Source organism: Thalassophryne amazonica, chromosome 6, assembly GCF_902500255.1.
Source record: "Thalassophryne amazonica chromosome 6, fThaAma1.1, whole genome shotgun sequence".
In the NCBI taxonomy this organism is placed as follows: Eukaryota; Metazoa; Chordata; class Actinopteri; order Batrachoidiformes; family Batrachoididae; genus Thalassophryne; species Thalassophryne amazonica.
In genome coordinates this window covers 17,269,617-17,287,122 of record NC_047108.1, presented here as the reverse complement: position 1 = coordinate 17,287,122, position 17,506 = coordinate 17,269,617, and the positions used below count along the sequence as shown (strand labels likewise).

General features: G+C 41.1%; 1 protein-coding gene across 6 annotated transcripts in view; it reads left to right on the top strand.

Annotated features, from left to right (window-relative positions):
* The window catches only part of srpk3 (SRSF protein kinase 3), a 78,572-nt gene that overhangs the window by 57,610 nt on the left and 3,456 nt on the right, over positions 1-17,506 (top strand). For 4 of the 6 annotated variants that reach the window (XM_034171821.1, XM_034171822.1, XM_034171820.1 and 1 more), the window contains 5 exons: positions 8,957-9,175; positions 9,251-9,348; positions 9,430-9,537; positions 10,165-10,234; positions 14,371-14,463. In XM_034171821.1, the coding sequence (XP_034027712.1) occupies positions 8,957-9,175; positions 9,251-9,348; positions 9,430-9,537; positions 10,165-10,234; positions 14,371-14,463 (588 nt within the window). The remainder of the gene's footprint in view (positions 1-8,956; positions 9,176-9,250; positions 9,349-9,429; positions 9,538-10,164; positions 10,235-14,370; positions 14,464-17,506) is intronic. The other 2 variants (XM_034171824.1, XM_034171823.1) reach the window with 1 other exon arrangement.

Below are 17,506 nucleotides of genomic sequence, written 5' to 3'. Positions count from 1 at the left end.
CTGTCTCTCTTCTCTCTCCTTTTCTGTCTCTCTTCTCTCTCCTTTTCTGTCTCTGTCTCCTCTCTCTGTCTCTCCTCTCTCTGTCTCTGTCTCTCTCTCTCTCTCTCTCTCGCTGAGGGAATGAGAGTCTCTTCACTCTCACAACGTATTTGAGCAAACTTTGGAAACATGAAGGCTTTCAAATGTAAAATAAAGCCTATAAATGAATTTATGGGGTTATGCAAGCAAAATGAGCTCTTTTTACCTTAAGATTTTGACAGAGGTTCCCCCACCCAAATGTGCGCTTTGAGCTGCAGCGCTGCTCGGCTCTCTGCAGGCGGGGCAGGGGGGGAGCGAGCGGGCAGCTCTGCACAAACAGCCTGGCTGGATTTTAGAAAAACTACTTGGTAGAGCAGGGCAGAGTGTGACGGCGCTGTCAGAACACTGTGGCGCAGCGCTGTTGTTCCATTGTCTGGGGAGAACTCTGTGTTATCATGTTTTCCGATTGTCCGCTGCGTGGAGAGTGGCAGAAAAACCGAAGACGCTTTCTCTCGAGGTGTGAGACAATTTGTAAATGAGAAAACAACTTGTCCGGTCGGACAACGATTTAGAGCTATTGCTAGTCCGATCACATTTTACACTTGTCTCGGACAATCGGACAAGCGTTAATGTTGGTGGTAGATCACCTTTTTCACTCGGAGCACAGCAGGGGCACATTTCATTCTGAACAAAATTAGCAAAACATCTTGAAAACTGGAAAAGACACATTTCCTCAATTTCTTTGCATTTTTTTCTATTTCAGAGATGGCACTTTAAATAATGGCACACACAGTAATTTCAGCTTGTGTCCGGATGAGGCGTGACTTTAAAGTGGAAAAGTTACACTTTAAATATCATCACCAGAGGCTTTACATTAATTTCACATGCATTAAATAATAGGCGCCTCATTCTTCCATTCAGTCTGTGGCCTTTTGATATATATATATATAATATATATATACACACACACACACACACACACACACGGTGAAGCTTCTAAACGTGTCTCATCAAGGTTTAATCATTCTAAATTGGCTTCACATGGGGCACCATTAATATGTAGCATATTTAAATGACTTTAATATTAAATTTTAAATAATCAAAAACTTCAGGGCACCACTTGCCAGAAAAGCAAGAAAATATTGAAATTGATCAGTCTGAATCTGAAAGTCAGAAGTTCTGAATACGATTGATTACACAGCTGTCTTCAACTGGACACAAGACAAACTACTGGCGTAATTTTAACATTTATCTACATATTTACAGGTCAGAAACATTTTACTGAGATTTTGTGATTCTGGATAATAATCCATAGTTTTGTTGCTGGAGTGAGGTGAGACTGAGAAGCCCAAAATAGAGAGGAAAGAAAATGTGCTAAATATGAATAGAAATTTAACTTTGTTGGAGTTTGGATTCACAACAAGAATGTTACTATTAAGAAAATTAAACTAAGCCACTTTGAGTGTCTGTCTGACAGCAAAGACCATCGGAATACTTAAGGATTTTCAACTTATCTGGACCGGGGTTGGGTGACTTCAGCAGGTCTAAGTGGTTTGATCCATTTGGTCTGGTGACTTTCTTCCACCAGCTGCTGAGGGTTCAGCCTTAGATGATTTCCTTGCAAACCCTGGAAAAATTCAAGAAGGCTTAGGACTTGACACAAAGGAAATTGTCAAGGAAAAACTTAGTTAACAGGTTTTTGGCTTTGAGTGAAGATGAAGAATTTGGAATCAAAATTCACTCTTAATTTGAAAAACTCAGCTAGGACATTGCCTTCAAAACTCAGTTGACTTGACTGATATCGTAAAACCTATTTGGAAAAATTGGCATTGCTGTTCAAAACTTTGGAGCACCAACAAGGAATGGCTAACAGGAAAAGGGCAGGAATAAGCTACAGAGAGGAGAAGGTAAGCTAAAGATGGTAAGAATGAAAGAGAGGAATAAGGTTCAGTTGAAAAGCACCAAGAACCAGGATGGTTCTTGGTGCCCTTTTTAAAGGGGCGCTCACTCATGGCAATAAGCTCTGCCCACTTGGCATCAGATTGCTTTAAACAGAATGTGTCTGTTGGAAAACAGCATAGTAAATTAAAATGACCTTCTTTCTTAGACTTTGACATACATGCCAAACTGAAAATTGTCTTCTAACTAAGCACATCATAGGAAGAAACAAAATGTGGTTAAAACACTCTGTGCACACTGAAACATTTGATACTTATTAATAATAAATCGATAGCATTAAGGCATGCAACAACATATTATGCAAAAGGAATAGAATAACATCACAAGAAGGAAAACATGTCCAGAAGGAAATTGGAATATAAATTCTTGGAGCAAATAATGAATTATTTTTGGTAACTGCTCCGTTCTTTTGGTTTGAGTTTTTACTATAGTTCTCAACATGGCCTTCAGGGGGTACTGTGCTTCATCAGTTTTGATTGTGGACATCTCTCTTTACTGGCTGAGGGCTCAGTTTGACAGGTTGTTTTGCAGCCAAGGAAGAAAGGGTGTTGAGTTGGTGTTTAAATGGGGCTTTTATCTTCAGAAAATGCCACTGGATGGTTTGGAAGTTTTCCCAGTTGGACAGATTTATTGAAACTGTCTAATAATTGAATTTGAGCTGGTGCTGACCCGCATAAAAACCTGTTTGGGGCCCTCAGTCCTTTTTGATCTTTTATCCAAGATAGGGACTGTTGGTGTAGTATCTTGAGGGAGAATACTTGCGGACTTTGGGTTCCCTTTAGACCCTCTGGGGGGGGGGGGGAACACACTCAGTTTTGTGGTGATCTAGAGCCCTCACCACATTGGTTATATTAATAGTAAATTTCACATTTAAACTGTAAAAGATCAACCCTCAATCACATTTCTAAGTTTAGGAATGGTTCACATTTTTATGTATATACGTATCAAATGATTTACAGAGCATCCGGAAAGTATTCACAGCGCTTCACTTTTTCCATATTTTATATTAGCCTTATTCCAAAATGAATGAAATTTTTTTTTTCCTCAAAATTCTACACGCAATATCCCATAATGACCATGTGATAAAAGTTTTTGAGATTTTTGCAAATTTATTAAAAAAAAAACATAACAACAACAAAAAAACTATGTCCATGAGTATTCACAGCCTTTCCCATGAAGCTCAAAATTGAGCTCAGGTGCCTCCTGTTTCCACTGATCATCCTTGAGATGTTTCCACAACTTAATTGGAGTCCACCTGGGGTAAAGTCAGTTGATTGGACATAATTTGGAAAGACACACACCTGTCTATATATAAGGTCCCACGGTTGACAATCAGAGCACAAACCAAGCATGAAGTCAAAGGAATTGTCTGTAGACCTTTGAGACAATCCTGTCTCGGAGGTGACCAAGGACCTGATGGTCACTCTGTCAGAGCTTCAGCATTCCTTTGTGGAGAGAGCAGAACCTTCCAGAAGGACCACCATCTCTGCAGCAATCCACCAATCAGGCCTGTATGGTAGAGTGGCCAGATGGAAGGCACTTCTTAGTAAAAGGCACATGGCAGCTCACCTGGAGTTTGACAAAAGGCACCTGAAGGACTCTCAGACCGTGAGAAACAAAGTTCTCTGGTCTGATGAGACAAAGCTTGAACTCTTTGGTGTCATGTTTGGAACCAGGCACCATCCCTACAGTGAAGTATGGTGGTGGCAGCATCATGCTGTGGGGATGTTTTGCAGCAGCAGGAACTGGGAGACTAGTCAGGTTTGAGGGGAAAGATGAATGCAGCAATGTACAGAGACATCCTGGATGAAAACCTGCTCCAGAGCGCTCTTGACCTCAGACTGGGGCAACAGTTCATCTTTTAGCAGGACAATGACCCTAAGCACACAGCCACGATATTAAAGAAGTGGCTTCAGGAAAACTCTGTGAATGTCCTTGAGTGGCCCAGCCACACCTGAATCCAAATGAACATCTCTGGAGAAATCTGAAAATGGCTGTGCACCGACGCTCCCCATCCAACCTGATGGACCTTGAGAGGTGCTGCAAAGAGGAATGGACCAAACTGCCCAAAGATAGGTGCACCAAGCTTGTGGCATCATATTCAAGAAGACCTGAGGCTGTAATTGCTGCCAAAGGTGCATCAACAAAGTACTGAGCAAAGGGTTTGAATACTTATGTACACGTGATTTAAATTTTTTATTTTTCATCAATTTGAAAAAAAAAATTCATGTTGTCATTATGGGGTGTTGTGAGTAGAATTTTGAGTGGAAAAAATTAATCCATATTGGAATAAGCTGTAACATAACAAAATGTGGAGAAAGTGAAGCGCTGTGAATACTTTAGTCACGTATGTGTAACTAATATTCATATCTATCAGTCCCCAAAAAAACCCATATCGGTCAGGATCTGGGCTATTGTACTGTCAAACTACATATTCTTCTTCTTTGTCTTTCGGCTGTTCCCGTTAGGGGTCGCCACAGCATATCAGTCGTTTCCATCTCACCCTGTCCTCTGTAACTTCCTCTGTCACACCAACCACCTGCATGTCCTCTCTCAGCACATCCATGAACCTCCTCTTTGGCCTCCCTCTTCTCCTCCTGCCTGGTGGCTCCATCCTCAGCATCCTTCTCCCTATATAATATAGTGGGCGATTTTAACATCCACGCAGATGCTGAGAATGACAGCCTCAACACTGCATTTAATCTATTATTAGACTCTATTGGCTTTGCTCAAAAAGTAAATGAGTCCACCCACCACTTTAATCATATCTTAGATCTTGTTCTGACTTATGGTATGGAAATAGAAGACTTAACAGTATTCCCTGAAAACTCCCTTCTGTCTGATCATTTCTTAATAACATTTACATTTACTCTGATGGACTACCCAGCAGTGGGGAATAAGTTTCATTACACTAGAAGTCTTTCAGAAAGCGCTGTAACTAGGTTTAAGGATATGATTCCTTCTTTATGTTCTCTAATGCCATATACCAACACAGTGCAGAGTAGCTACCTAAACTCTGTAAGTGAGATAGAGTATCTCGTCAATAGTTTTACATCCTCATTGAAGACAACTTTGGATGCTGTAGCTCCTCTAAAAAAGAGAGCTTTAAATCAGAAGTGCCTGACTCCGTGGTATAACTCACAAACTCGTAGCTTAAAGCAGATAACCCGTAAGTTGGAGAGGAAATGGCGTCTCACTAATTTAGAAGATCTTCACTTAGCCTGGAAAAAGAGTCTGTTGCTCTATAAAAAAGCCCTCCGTAAAGCTAGGACATCTTTCTACTCATCACTAATTGAAGAAAATAAGAACAACCCCAGGTTTCTTTTCAGCACTGTAGCCAGGCTGACAAAGAGTCAGAGCTCTATTGAGCTGAGTATTCCATTAACTTTAACTAGTAATGACTTCATGACTTTCTTTGCTAACAAAATTTTAACTATTAGAGAAAAAATTACTCATAACCATCCCAAAGACGTATCGTTATCTTTGGCTGCTTTCAGTGATGCCGGTATTTGGTTAGACTCTTTCTCTCCGATTGTTCTGTCTGAGTTATTTTCATTAGTTACTTCATCCAAACCATCAACATGTTTATTAGACCCCATTCCTACCAGGCTGCTCAAGGAAGCCCTACCATTATTTAATGCTTTGATCTTAAATATGATCAATCTATCTTTGTTAGTTGGCTATGTACCACAGGCTTTTAAGGTGGCAGTAATTAAACCATTACTTAAAAAGCCATCACTTGACCCAGCTATCTTAGCTAATTATAGGCCAATCTCCAACCTTCCTTTTCTCTCAAAAATTCTTGAAAGGGTAGTTGTAAAACAGCTAACTGATCAGCTTTATCTATCCATGAAGCCAGAGGACACACACCAATTAGCTAAACTGCAGGATTGTCTTACAGACATAAAGACATGGATGACCTCTAATTTCCTGCTTTTAAACTCAGATAAAACTGAAGTTATTGTACTTGGCCCCACAAATCTTAGAAACATGGTGTCTAACCAGATCCTTACTCTGGATGGCATTACCCTGACCTCTAGTAATACTGTGAGAAATCTTGGAGTCATTTTTGATCAGGATATGTCATTCAAAGCGCATATTAAACAAATATGTAGGACTGCTTTTTTGCATTTACGCAATATCTCTAAAATCAGAAAGGTCTTGTCTCAGAGTGATGCTGAAAAACTAATTCATGCATTTATTTCCTCTAGGCTGGACTATTGTAATTCATTATTATCAGGTTGTCCTAAAAGTTCCCTAAAAAGCCTTCAGTTAATTCAAAATGCTGCAGCTAGAGTACTGACGGGGACTAGAAGGAGAGAGCATATCTCACCCATATTGGCCTCTCTTCATTGGCTTCCTGTTAATTCTAGAATAGAATTTAAAATTCTTCTTCTTACTTATAAGGTTTTGAATAATCAGGTCCCATCTTATCTTAGGGACCTCGTAGTACCATATCACCCCAATAGAGCGCTTCGCTCTCAGACTGCAGGCTTACTTGTAGTTCCTAGGGTTTGTAAGAGTAGAATGGGAGGCAGAGCCTTCAGCTTTCAGGCTCCTCTCCTGTGGAACCAGCTCCCAATTCAGATCAGGGAGACAGACACCCTCTCTACTTTTAAGATTAGGCTTAAAACTTTCCTTTTTGCTAAAGCTTATAGTTAGGGCTGGATCAGGTGACCCTGAACCATCCCTTAGTTATGCTGCTATAGACGTAGACTGCTGGGGGGTTCCCATGATGCACCGTTTCTTTCTCTTTTTGCTCTGTATGCACCACTCTGCATTTAATCATTAGTGATCGATCTCTGCTCCCCTCCACAGCATGTCTTTTTCCTGGTTCTCTCCCTCAGCCCCAACCAGTCCCAGCAGAAGACTGCCCCTCCCTGAGCCTGGTTCTGCTGGAGGTTTCTTCCTGTTAAAAGGGAGTTTTTCCTTCCCACTGTAGCCAAGTGCTTGCTCACAGGGGGTCGTTTTGACTGTTGGGGTTTTACATAATTATTGTATGGCCTTGCCTTACAATATAAAGCGCCTTGGGGCAACTGTTTGTTGTGATTTGGCGCTATATATAAAAAATTGATTGATTGAATTGATTGATTGATATACCCTGGGTCCCTCCTCTGCACATGTCCAAACCATCTCAGTCTCGCCTCTCTGACTTTGTCTCCAAACCGTCCCACCTGAGCTGTCCCTCTGATATGTTCATTCCTAATCTTGTCCATTCTTGTCACTCCCAAAGAGAATCTCAACATCTCCAGCTCTGCCTCCTGTCTTTTTGTTAGTGCCACTGTCTCTAAACCATACAACATAGCTGGTCTCACTACTGTTTTGTAAACTTTCCCCTTCACTCTTGCTGATATTCTTCAGTCACAAATCACTCCTGCCACCTTTCTCCACCCACTCCACCCTGCCTGCACTCTCTTCTTCACCTCTCTACCACACTCTCCATTACTTTGAACAGTTGACCCCAAATATTTAAACTCATCTACTTTCACCACTTCTACTCCTTGTAACTGCACTATTCCACTGGGCTCCCTCTCATTCACACCCATGTACTCAGTCTTGCTTCTACTGACTTTCATTCCCCTTCTCTCCAAAGCATATCTCCACTTCTCCAGACTAGACTCAACTTGCTCTCTACTCTCACTACAGATCACAATGTCATCTGCAAACATCATAGTCCATGGGGACTCCTGTCTGATCTCATCTGTCAACCTGTCCATCACCACTGCAAACAAGAAAGGACTCAGAGCTGATCCTTCGTGTAATCCCACCTCCACCTTGAATGAGTCTGTCATTCCGACTGCGCATCTCACCGCTGTCACACTATTCTTGTACATGTCCTGCACTAGCCTAACATACTTCTCTGCCACTCCAGACTTCCTCATACAATGCCACAACTCTTCTCTTGGCACCCTATCATAAGCTTTTTCTAAGTCCACAAACACACAATGTAACTCTTTCTGTCCTTCTCTGTACTTTTCCAACAGTATTCTCAGAGCAAACATTGCATCTGTAGTGCTCTTTCTTGGCATGAAACCATATTGCTACTCACAGATCTTCACCTGTTTTCTAAGCCTAGCTTCTACTACTCTTTCCCATAACTTCATGCTGTGGCTGATCAGCTTTATGCCTCTGTAGTTACTGCAGCTTGCACATCACCCTTGTTCTTGAAAATAGGAACCAGCACACTTCGTCTCCACTCCTTAGGCATCCTCTCATTTTCCAAGATTTTATTAAACAATCTGGTTAGAAACTCTACTGCTATCTCTCCTAGACATTTCCATGCCTCCATTGGAATGTCATCTGGACCAACTGCCTTTCCACTCTTCATCCTCTTCATAGCAGCCCTCACTTCTTCCTTGCTAATCTCTTTTACTTCCTGATTTACTCTCACCACATCATCCAGCCTTTTCTCTCGCTCATTTTCTTTATTCATCAACTCTTGAAAATATTCCCTCCACCTTCTCAGCACACACTCCTCACTTGTCAGCACATTACCATGTGCATCTTTTACCACCCTAACCTGCTGCACATCCTTTCCAGCTCTGACCCTTTGTCTGGCCAATCGGTACAAGTCCTTTTCTCCTTCCTTACTATTCAACTTCTTGTACAGCTCGCAATATGCCTTTTCCTTTGCTTTTGCCACTTCTCTTCTCGCCTTACGCTGCATCTCCTTGTACTCCTGTCTATTTTCTTCATCTCTCCGACTATCCCAAAACTTTTTCGCCAACCTCTTTCTCCTTATGCTTTCCTGGACCTCTTCATTCCACCACCAAGTCTCCTTGTCTTCCTTCCACTGTCCAGATTGCAAACACAAATCTGTATACTGCAAAATAAAAACAGAATTTTAAATTGAGTTATGCCAAATTAATTGCTAATTTCCAATTACCTGGACATTCCTGATTTAGCAAATCACGTGAGGAGCAGCGAGGACGTGTTTTGGAAACACATTTATACAACGTAATATATTATCTCCTCGCAGGCTCCATGGTTGTCAACGGTAACACTTTGTGCCCCACAGCCAATAGCAAAGCGAGCTCAGAGTCCAGCTCATCCTGGTTAGATGAGAGGTGTAACAGCCACGCCCAGGGCCGCTTCTCCAGCCCTGCCTCAGGCCTGTCTGGACTTTCTGGCTCCGTAATGTCGGCGACGTCAGAGTCGGCACTTTCAACACAGTCAGGATACTCGAGCGGGCAAGACGGTGAGCGCACAATCATGTCTGTCACATCATGCCAAACCTTTTCTTTGTTTTTCTGAACTTGTTCTCCCTCTGTAGTTTTCAGCGCGTCATACTTCCTCCTCAGTCCACTGGACCCTCGTAACGCTGACAAGCTGCGAGTGAAAATTGCTGATCTGGGCAATGCATGCTGGGTGGTGAGCTCCTCCACTTTCTCTTTAAGGTTGTCCATCAGGTGACTTCAAACTGTCTTCATGTCCACTCCGTGTCTCTTTTAGCACAAACATTTCACAGAGGACATTCAGACCCGACAGTACCGAGCTCTGGAGGTTCTGATTGGAGCAGAGTACGGTCCACCCGCGGACATCTGGAGCACCGCCTGCATGGTATCCTGCAAGCATCCCAGCTGTCAATCATCCATCATTCATGTCCATTTATCTTACTGGATGTCTGGTCTGTCAGTCACCCATATCAGGAGGTCATGCTCCTCCTCCTGAGTTCTCATTGCCTGGAATGTTTGCATCTGTCAGTAGTGGTCTGTGACCTGTAGGTGGTGCCCTCTGCAGATTACATGTTTGCTTTTATCATATTTTCAGCAAAGCCTCTGCAGGAGGACGTGAAGATTTCTCAGCCAGTTTCCAAAAAAAAAAGTGCGGGAATCATCAAACTTGTCATGAGGAAAAATCGAACTCTTTCTGCTCTTAACTTAATATGTTTATTTTCAAGGATTTCTTTATTGAATAAAGTTTTTTTTTTTTTTTTATGTTTATAACAAAGTGGAAAAAAAATGGAACAAAAGGCAGATGTGGGAATAAACAAAGTAGTTCAGGAATAACAATCATAAATTAAAATTACTTTTTAATATGGATCTACATAAAGGGGTGGAGCCACAATATTCAGAAGTAGATTTTCTACTAAATTTGGTGATGTGTAACTTAACATGCCAAACGTGTTTTGTTTTTTTTTGTTTTTGTTTCTTCCTCTTTCTTTTTTCCTCACATTTTACCTTTCAGGCGTTTGAGCTAGCGACAGGAGACTACCTGTTTGAGCCGCACTCAGGAGAAGACTACACCAGAGATGAAGGTACTACACGCAGCATTGCAGTATTACTGTAGTTTAGTTCCCTGACTACAACACTCAGCAGGAAATGGTGGTTAATTGTATTACTACAGCATTTGACAAAGTGCTCTTGTGTATTATGAAGTAACAGTATTACTTGTGCCTGTTATTGCTCTTGTTGTTGGACAAAATATTGTCCTGAGAGTAATTTTGATAAACAGTGTTATTATTAAGGATGTTTTATGCAAATACTAATACTAGTACCACATTTTCTGGTGTACAAGTCGCACCGTATTCCTCCACTATCAGCTCTTTAATTTGGGATTTTTGTGCACTGTTGTTGTATATGTTTGAGTATTAGCACTTCTTCTTTTACTCTTAGTTTATTTTGTTAATGATTTGATTCCTGGGAAAGTCTGATATAAATGGTCATAATTATTATTGTTAATGAAAAATGTGGGATTTTTTTTTGTATGTAAGTCGCAGGACCTTCCAGACTAGTTTAAAAAAACAAAAAAACTGGAAAATATGATGCACCCTTTCAAAGACGATGTTTGAATTCTTAAGGGTATTTTATAGACATTAGAATTCAAGTGTGGGGGAAAAATACTCATGTTTTCTAAATGAAAAAACTATAAACAAACAAGATCTATCAGAGGTTTTTGAAGTCCACCAATCTGGTGTCGCCAACCAAACGGGCTCCCCTAAAAAATGGTCTGCCCTGCCTTCACTGCGCATACATCATTAGCCGCGGTTCACAGATTATCACCTCGTTTCTGCTTCAAACTGCACTCCAGTCATCATCTATCTCAGCGACCGATATCTGATGCTTTTGTACAACAATCATTTCCACAAACTCAGCAAGCGATCAGAGCGTCACGTCTGACTCTGACGTGCCACTGCTGCACTGCCGTCATTTCAGAGCGTTGGTTGCGACTCACCAATTATCGCCTTGTTTTCTGCTTAAAACTGCCTCATTTCTGCTTAAAACTGACTTTGGAATGATTTAAGAGGTTTTACTTTGACTCTCTGCACCCAAAGGGAATAATGTAGTTATCAGGGATGAGAATAGGCAAAGAAAAAAAAAAACTCTGAAAATCAGCTGGGGCCCTGGGGTCACTGTATACCCCCAGCAGGGTCCAGGGGCACTGCCCCTGGTTAGGGGCTAGGGTTAGGGGCCCACAGGTTTTGAGCATTTTAGAGGCATTTCAGGGCCACGAGAGAGACCTAATTTCATGAATTTCCATTTTATATTTTTTGTATGTTGGGGTATGTGGAAACCTGACTGTAATAACAGACTCAGTCTATGTAGACCTTCTTCCAGTGATACCTGCCTCGTACTATAGCATAGTAGTTACTGTAAATGCCATAGCGTTCGACAGATATCACTGAACCTGCCAAAACTGTTCAAGTGTCCTTCCTTAACTTGCAGTGAGCTCTGAAATATACTGAAACTTCATGCAAGTATGTGTAAATCATTTAAAGAGAATAAAACCTGTCAAAACATTTGTGATATAAAACAGGGACTTTATTAATATTCACATGTGAAATGTTTGCTTACAAATTATTGCCCCATATTAAATGATCAAATCACACCCTGTGAGATTGTAGCCCGACTACTGATGTCAGTCAGCAAGAAAACCCCACAAGCACATACAGCATAGTAACATTAAACAGCACACATCCTGTGCACCAGCTGTACTGCAATCTATGAAATTCACCAAAATAAAAAATAAAATTGATGCAGACCGATTTTGGCATGCAGGCAAAATATATTTTGTCATTTTTGAATGGTTTATCTATTAAAGAGTAAAAACTGAAGGAAATCAATTGTCAGGCCTGAAAGAAGTTTCTGTAGGAAGTATTTTAGCCATCAGGTCAAGTGAGAGGGGGAAGTGTTGGCTTTTTAAATACTTGAAAGACACTAGACTCATCGAGAGGATTTACAATGGTATGCAACAGTTTGGGCGCGCGCATGCACACACACACACACACACATATATATATATATATATATATATATATATATATGTGTGTATGTATGTATGTATGTGTATGTTAGCTGTTTTATATGATGAAACACATGGAAACAAATTTTGACAAAAATCCGTATACAAACACTGGTGTTGTAGCACTGAATTGCACTTCAGTATGTGCACAGTAACTGCACCACACTTAAAATTTTCAGTGATTGTAATCACATTTTAATTGCATGAATAGACGCTGGATGTCACTGACAGGTACGAGTGCTGTGGGCTTTGGGCCTTACTGTGCCTCAGCACTCTGGACCCAGGCAGATTAGTCTGTGTAATATTAATTTGATGACATGTTTCTTCATCTTGCGATGTTCTTCCGAGGTTTTCTTGATGAAATCCGAACATAGCGTGCAGAGGGCCTTACCGGGGAGCTCAGCTTTGTCCACCTCCCGCTCCAAACATGTCCACTTAAACCTTTTTGTTTTGTTTTTTTTTTAACACCACTATCAATGTCTTTAACGCGGTCTTCGTTCTTTCTCTGTGATTTTGGCCATAAAGACACACCTCAACAGACCAAACTTGCAGAAACTCAAAATGTCCACGTCTGGGTACTTTCAGTGACTTTAGATATTTCAGAGATTCTGATTGGCTGTAAGTTTGCTGTTGAAGAAAAGCAACCAGTGACGTTGTGCATTTTAGCTTGCAGTTTAGGCACTGCTATTATGGTTCTCATGCATATGAGGACAGATCCCCCCCCCCCCCCCCCCCCCCCCCCCCAGATTTGTCTCAACAGGTTTACACTGACCTCAGAAATGGCCCAGAAACCCAGAAAAAACTCTGAAATCCGCTGAAAATTGTCATCCCTGGATTATTAAACATCAGATGACAGACACACATGCTGTTGTGGTTCCAAATGATGCATGCTCAGTGAGGGCAGGGCGGACCAATTTTAGGGGGGACCGTTCAGTTGGCAACATCGGATCCAGATCACCTCCAAAATTTAGTGGAGTCTCCCATGGCCTAATATCTATCTGCAGTGCAAATTTGATGAGAATCCGTGAAGTAGTTTTGAAGTAATCCTTCAAAGCCAGTAAAGTGAAACTTGATCCAGAATCTGGGTCTGGATCCAGATCACCTCCAAAATTCATTGGGATCTCCCATGGCCTAATATCTATCTGCAGTGCAAATTTGATGAGAATCCGTGAAGTAGTTTTGAAGTAATCCTTCAAAGCCAGTAAAGTGAAACTTGATGCAGAATCCGGATCACCTCCAAAATTCATTGGAGTCTTCCATGGCCTAATATGTGCCTGTGTTTAAAATGTTGTTGAAATCCATGCACTAATTTTGATGTAATCTTGCTAACAGACAGACAAATGAATAAATAAACGCAGATGGTTTATTACGTCCTTGGCAGACATAATAAAATTGACTTTCAGGTGTTTGTAACAAAAATACACTTGAATAAGCAAAGGAGTTTTAAACAGTTGACAAACTGTCTCACTCACGTTAATGGGCTCTGGCCCCAAAACAATCCCACAGCAGCAGAGCTGCAGAGTGCTGCTTTAAAACCACATTAAAGGACTTACTCTTAAATGGTAAATGGACTGCATTTATATAGCGCTTTTCCATTTGCATCAGACGCTCAAAGTGCTTTACAGTTATGCCTCACATTCACCCCAATGTCAGGGTGCTGCCATACAAGGCGCTCACTACACACCAGGAGCAACAGGGGACTAAAGACCTTGCCCAAGGGGCCTTAGTGATTTTCCAATCAGGTGGGGATTTGAACCGAGGATCTTCTGGTCTCAAGCCCAACACCTTAACCACTAGACCATCACCTCCCCACTCTTACAAAATGTTATTTTTTTCTCAATTGGAATTTTGCAGTCATTCAAAAAGTAATCTGTTAAAGTGGAGGAACGCGTTATTCTTAATTCACCTGCTTCAGTGTTGGGGTGTGTGTGTGTGTGTGTGTGTGTGTGTGTGTGTGTGTGTGTGTGTGTGTGTGTGTGTGTGTGTGTGTGTGTGTGTGTGAGTGAGAGACTGATGTTCTACAGTAATTAACATATCTGACAGGGGAACTTGTCTGTTGTAGTAATTACTGTGACAGAACTAGTACTGTGTGCACTACGAAGTACTAAAGTGTTTGACGTCTTGATCACGGCGGCATTTTTCTGGGTTCAGATCACATCGCGCATATCATCGAGCTGCTGGGACCGATTCCTTTACCCTTCGCCTTCTCTGGCAGGTACTCCAGAGAGTACTTCACCAGGAGAGGTGAGCGTGCACGTGTGTGTCTGTCTGTTGTCATGCTGTCAGGGTTGTTGTTTGCTGTGTATCAAATATGTCTGAGCAGCCTTGATTTTTCTTGTCAGTTACTTTGGTTGGTTTGTTTTGTTTATTTATTTCACTCATCTGTTTACTTTTCGCAGGTTTAATTGAACAGCAATTATTCACCTGACCAGTTTGAGAGGAAATAAATATTGATGAATAGTTTAACTCTTTCTGACTCCAGATACACAGCTTTGCTCTTGTTATAATTACTGTGATTCCAAAACTTTTTCAGACCAAGGTCCAGTTAACCCAATTATGTCCAGATTTTTTTTTAATACGTGGAAAAAGTTGCATTAATACCTTTGAGTCTGCTCACCACTTCAACAGCACCCTACAAGTTTAATTGAACCTTTATTTAACCAGGTTAGTCCCATTGAGATCAAGACCTCTTTTACAAGGGAGACCTGGACAATTATAAAGTTTCCAGTCCACCTAACCTGTAAATGACGGTGTCATACAAATGACAATCTTTTCCCACCTACAACCCCTGGCAAAAATTATGGAATCACTGGCCTCGGAGGATGTTCATTCAGTTGTTTAATTTTGTAGAAAAAAAGCAGATCACAGACATGACACAAAACTAAAGTCATTTCAAATGGCAACTTTCTGGCTTTAAGAAACACTATAAGAAATCAAGAAAAAAAGATTGTGGCAGTCAGTAACGGTTACTTTTTTAGACCAAGCAGAGGAAAAAAATATGGAATCACTCAATTCTGAGGAAAAAATTATGGAATCACCCTGTAAAATTTCATCCCCAAAACCAACACCTGCATCATATCAGATCTGCTCGTTAGTCTGCATCTAAAAAGGAGTGAACACACCTTGGAGAGCTGTTGCACCAAGTGGACTGACATGAATCATGGCTCCAACACGAGAGATGTCAATTGAAACAAAGGAGAGGATTATCAAACTCTTAAAAGAGGGTAAATCATCACGCAATGTTGCAAAAGATGTTGGTTGTTCACAGTCAGCTGTGTCTAAACTCTGGACCAAATACAAACAACATGGGAAGGTTGTTAAAGGCAAATATACTGGTAGACCAAGGAAGACATCAAAGCGTCAAGACAGAAAACTTAAAGCAATATGTCTCAAAAATCGAAAAATGTACAACAAAACAAATGAGGAACGAATGGGAGGAAACTGGAGTCAACGTCTGTGACCGAACTGTAAGAAACCGCCTAAAGGAAATGGGATTTACATACAGAAAAGCTAAACGAAAGGCATCATTAACACCTAAACAGAAAAAAACAAGGTTACAATGGGCTAAGGAAAAGCAATCGTGGACTGTGGATGACTGGATGAAAGTCATATTCAGTGATGAATCTCGGATCTGCATTGGGCAAGGTGATGATGCTGGAACTTTTGTTTGGTGCCGTTCCAATGAGATTTATAAAGATGACTGTCCGAAGAGAACATGTAAATTTCCACAGTCATTGATGATATGGGGCTGCATGTCAGGTAAAGGCACTGGGGAGATGGCTGTCATTACATCATCAATAAATGCACAAGTTTATGTTGATATTTTGGACAATTGAAAGGATGTTTGGGGATGATGAAATCATTTTTCAAGATGATAATGCATCTTGCCATAGAGCAAAAACTGCAAAAACATTCCTTGCAAAAAGACGCATAGGGTCAATGTCAATGAGCAGATCTGATTTGATGCAGGTGTTAATTTGGGGGATGAAAATTTACAGGGTGATTCCATAATTGTTTCCTCAGAATTGAGTGATTCCATATTTTTTTCCTTTGCTTGGTCTAAAAAAGTAACCATTACTGACTGCCACAATCTTTTTTTCTTGATTTCTTATAGTGTTTCTTAAAGCCAGAAAGTTGCGATTTGAAATGACTTTAGTTTTGTGTCATGTCTGTGATCTGCTTTTTTCTACAAAATTAAACAACTGAATGAACATCCTCTGAGGCCGGTGATTCCATAATTTTTGCCAGGGGTTGTACAAAGAATGTAGAGGTCTGTCATTTTTATTGTAGGTACACTTCAACTGTGAGAGACAGACAATAACAAAACAAAAAATCCAGAAAATCACTTTGTATGATTTTTAAATAATTAATTTGCATTTTATTGCATAAAATAAATATGTGACCCCCTACCAACCACCAAGAATTCTGGCTCTCACAGACCTGTTAATTTTTCTTTAAGAAGCCCTCTTATTCTGCACTCTTTGCCTGTATTAATTGCATCTGTTTGAACTTGTTAGCTGTATAAAAGATGCCTGTTCACACAATCAATCACACTCCAACCTGTCCACCATAGCCAAGACCAGAGAACTGTCTAAGGACACCAGGGACAAAACTGTAGACCTGCACAAGGCTGGGATGGATAACAGGGCAACAGGCAAGCAGCTTGGTAGAAGACAACTGTTATGATTCTGTGTAGGCTCTCAGTTGTCCAGGTGGTTTCCATAGTAGAGAAGCTTGAATCTTCGACTGGACTGGGTTGCTTGATGCGAGGACGTTTCGCTTCAAATCCAGTCGAAGATTCAAGCTTCTCTACAACTGTTATGATTATTTATTAGAAAGTGGAAGAAACACAAGATGACTGTCAATCTCCCTCGGTCTGGGATTCCATGCAAGATCTCATTTTGTGGGGTAAGGATGATTCTGAGAAAGCTCAGAACTACACAGGAGGACCTGGTCAATGACCTGAAGAGAGCTGGGACCACAGTCACAAAGATTACATTAGTAACACATGATGCTGTCATGGTTTAAAATCCTGCAGGGCAGCAAGGTCCCCCTGCTCAAGCCAGCACATGTCCAGGCCCGTTTGAAGTTCACCAGTGACCATCTGGATGATCCAGAGGAGGCATGGGAGAAGGTCATGTGGTCAGATGAGACCAAAATTGAGCTTTTTGGAATCAACTCCACTTAACATGTTTAGAGGATGAGAACAACCTCAAGAAAACCATCCCAATCGTGAAGCATGGGGGTGGAAACATCATACTCTGGGGGTGCTCTTCTGCAAAGGGGA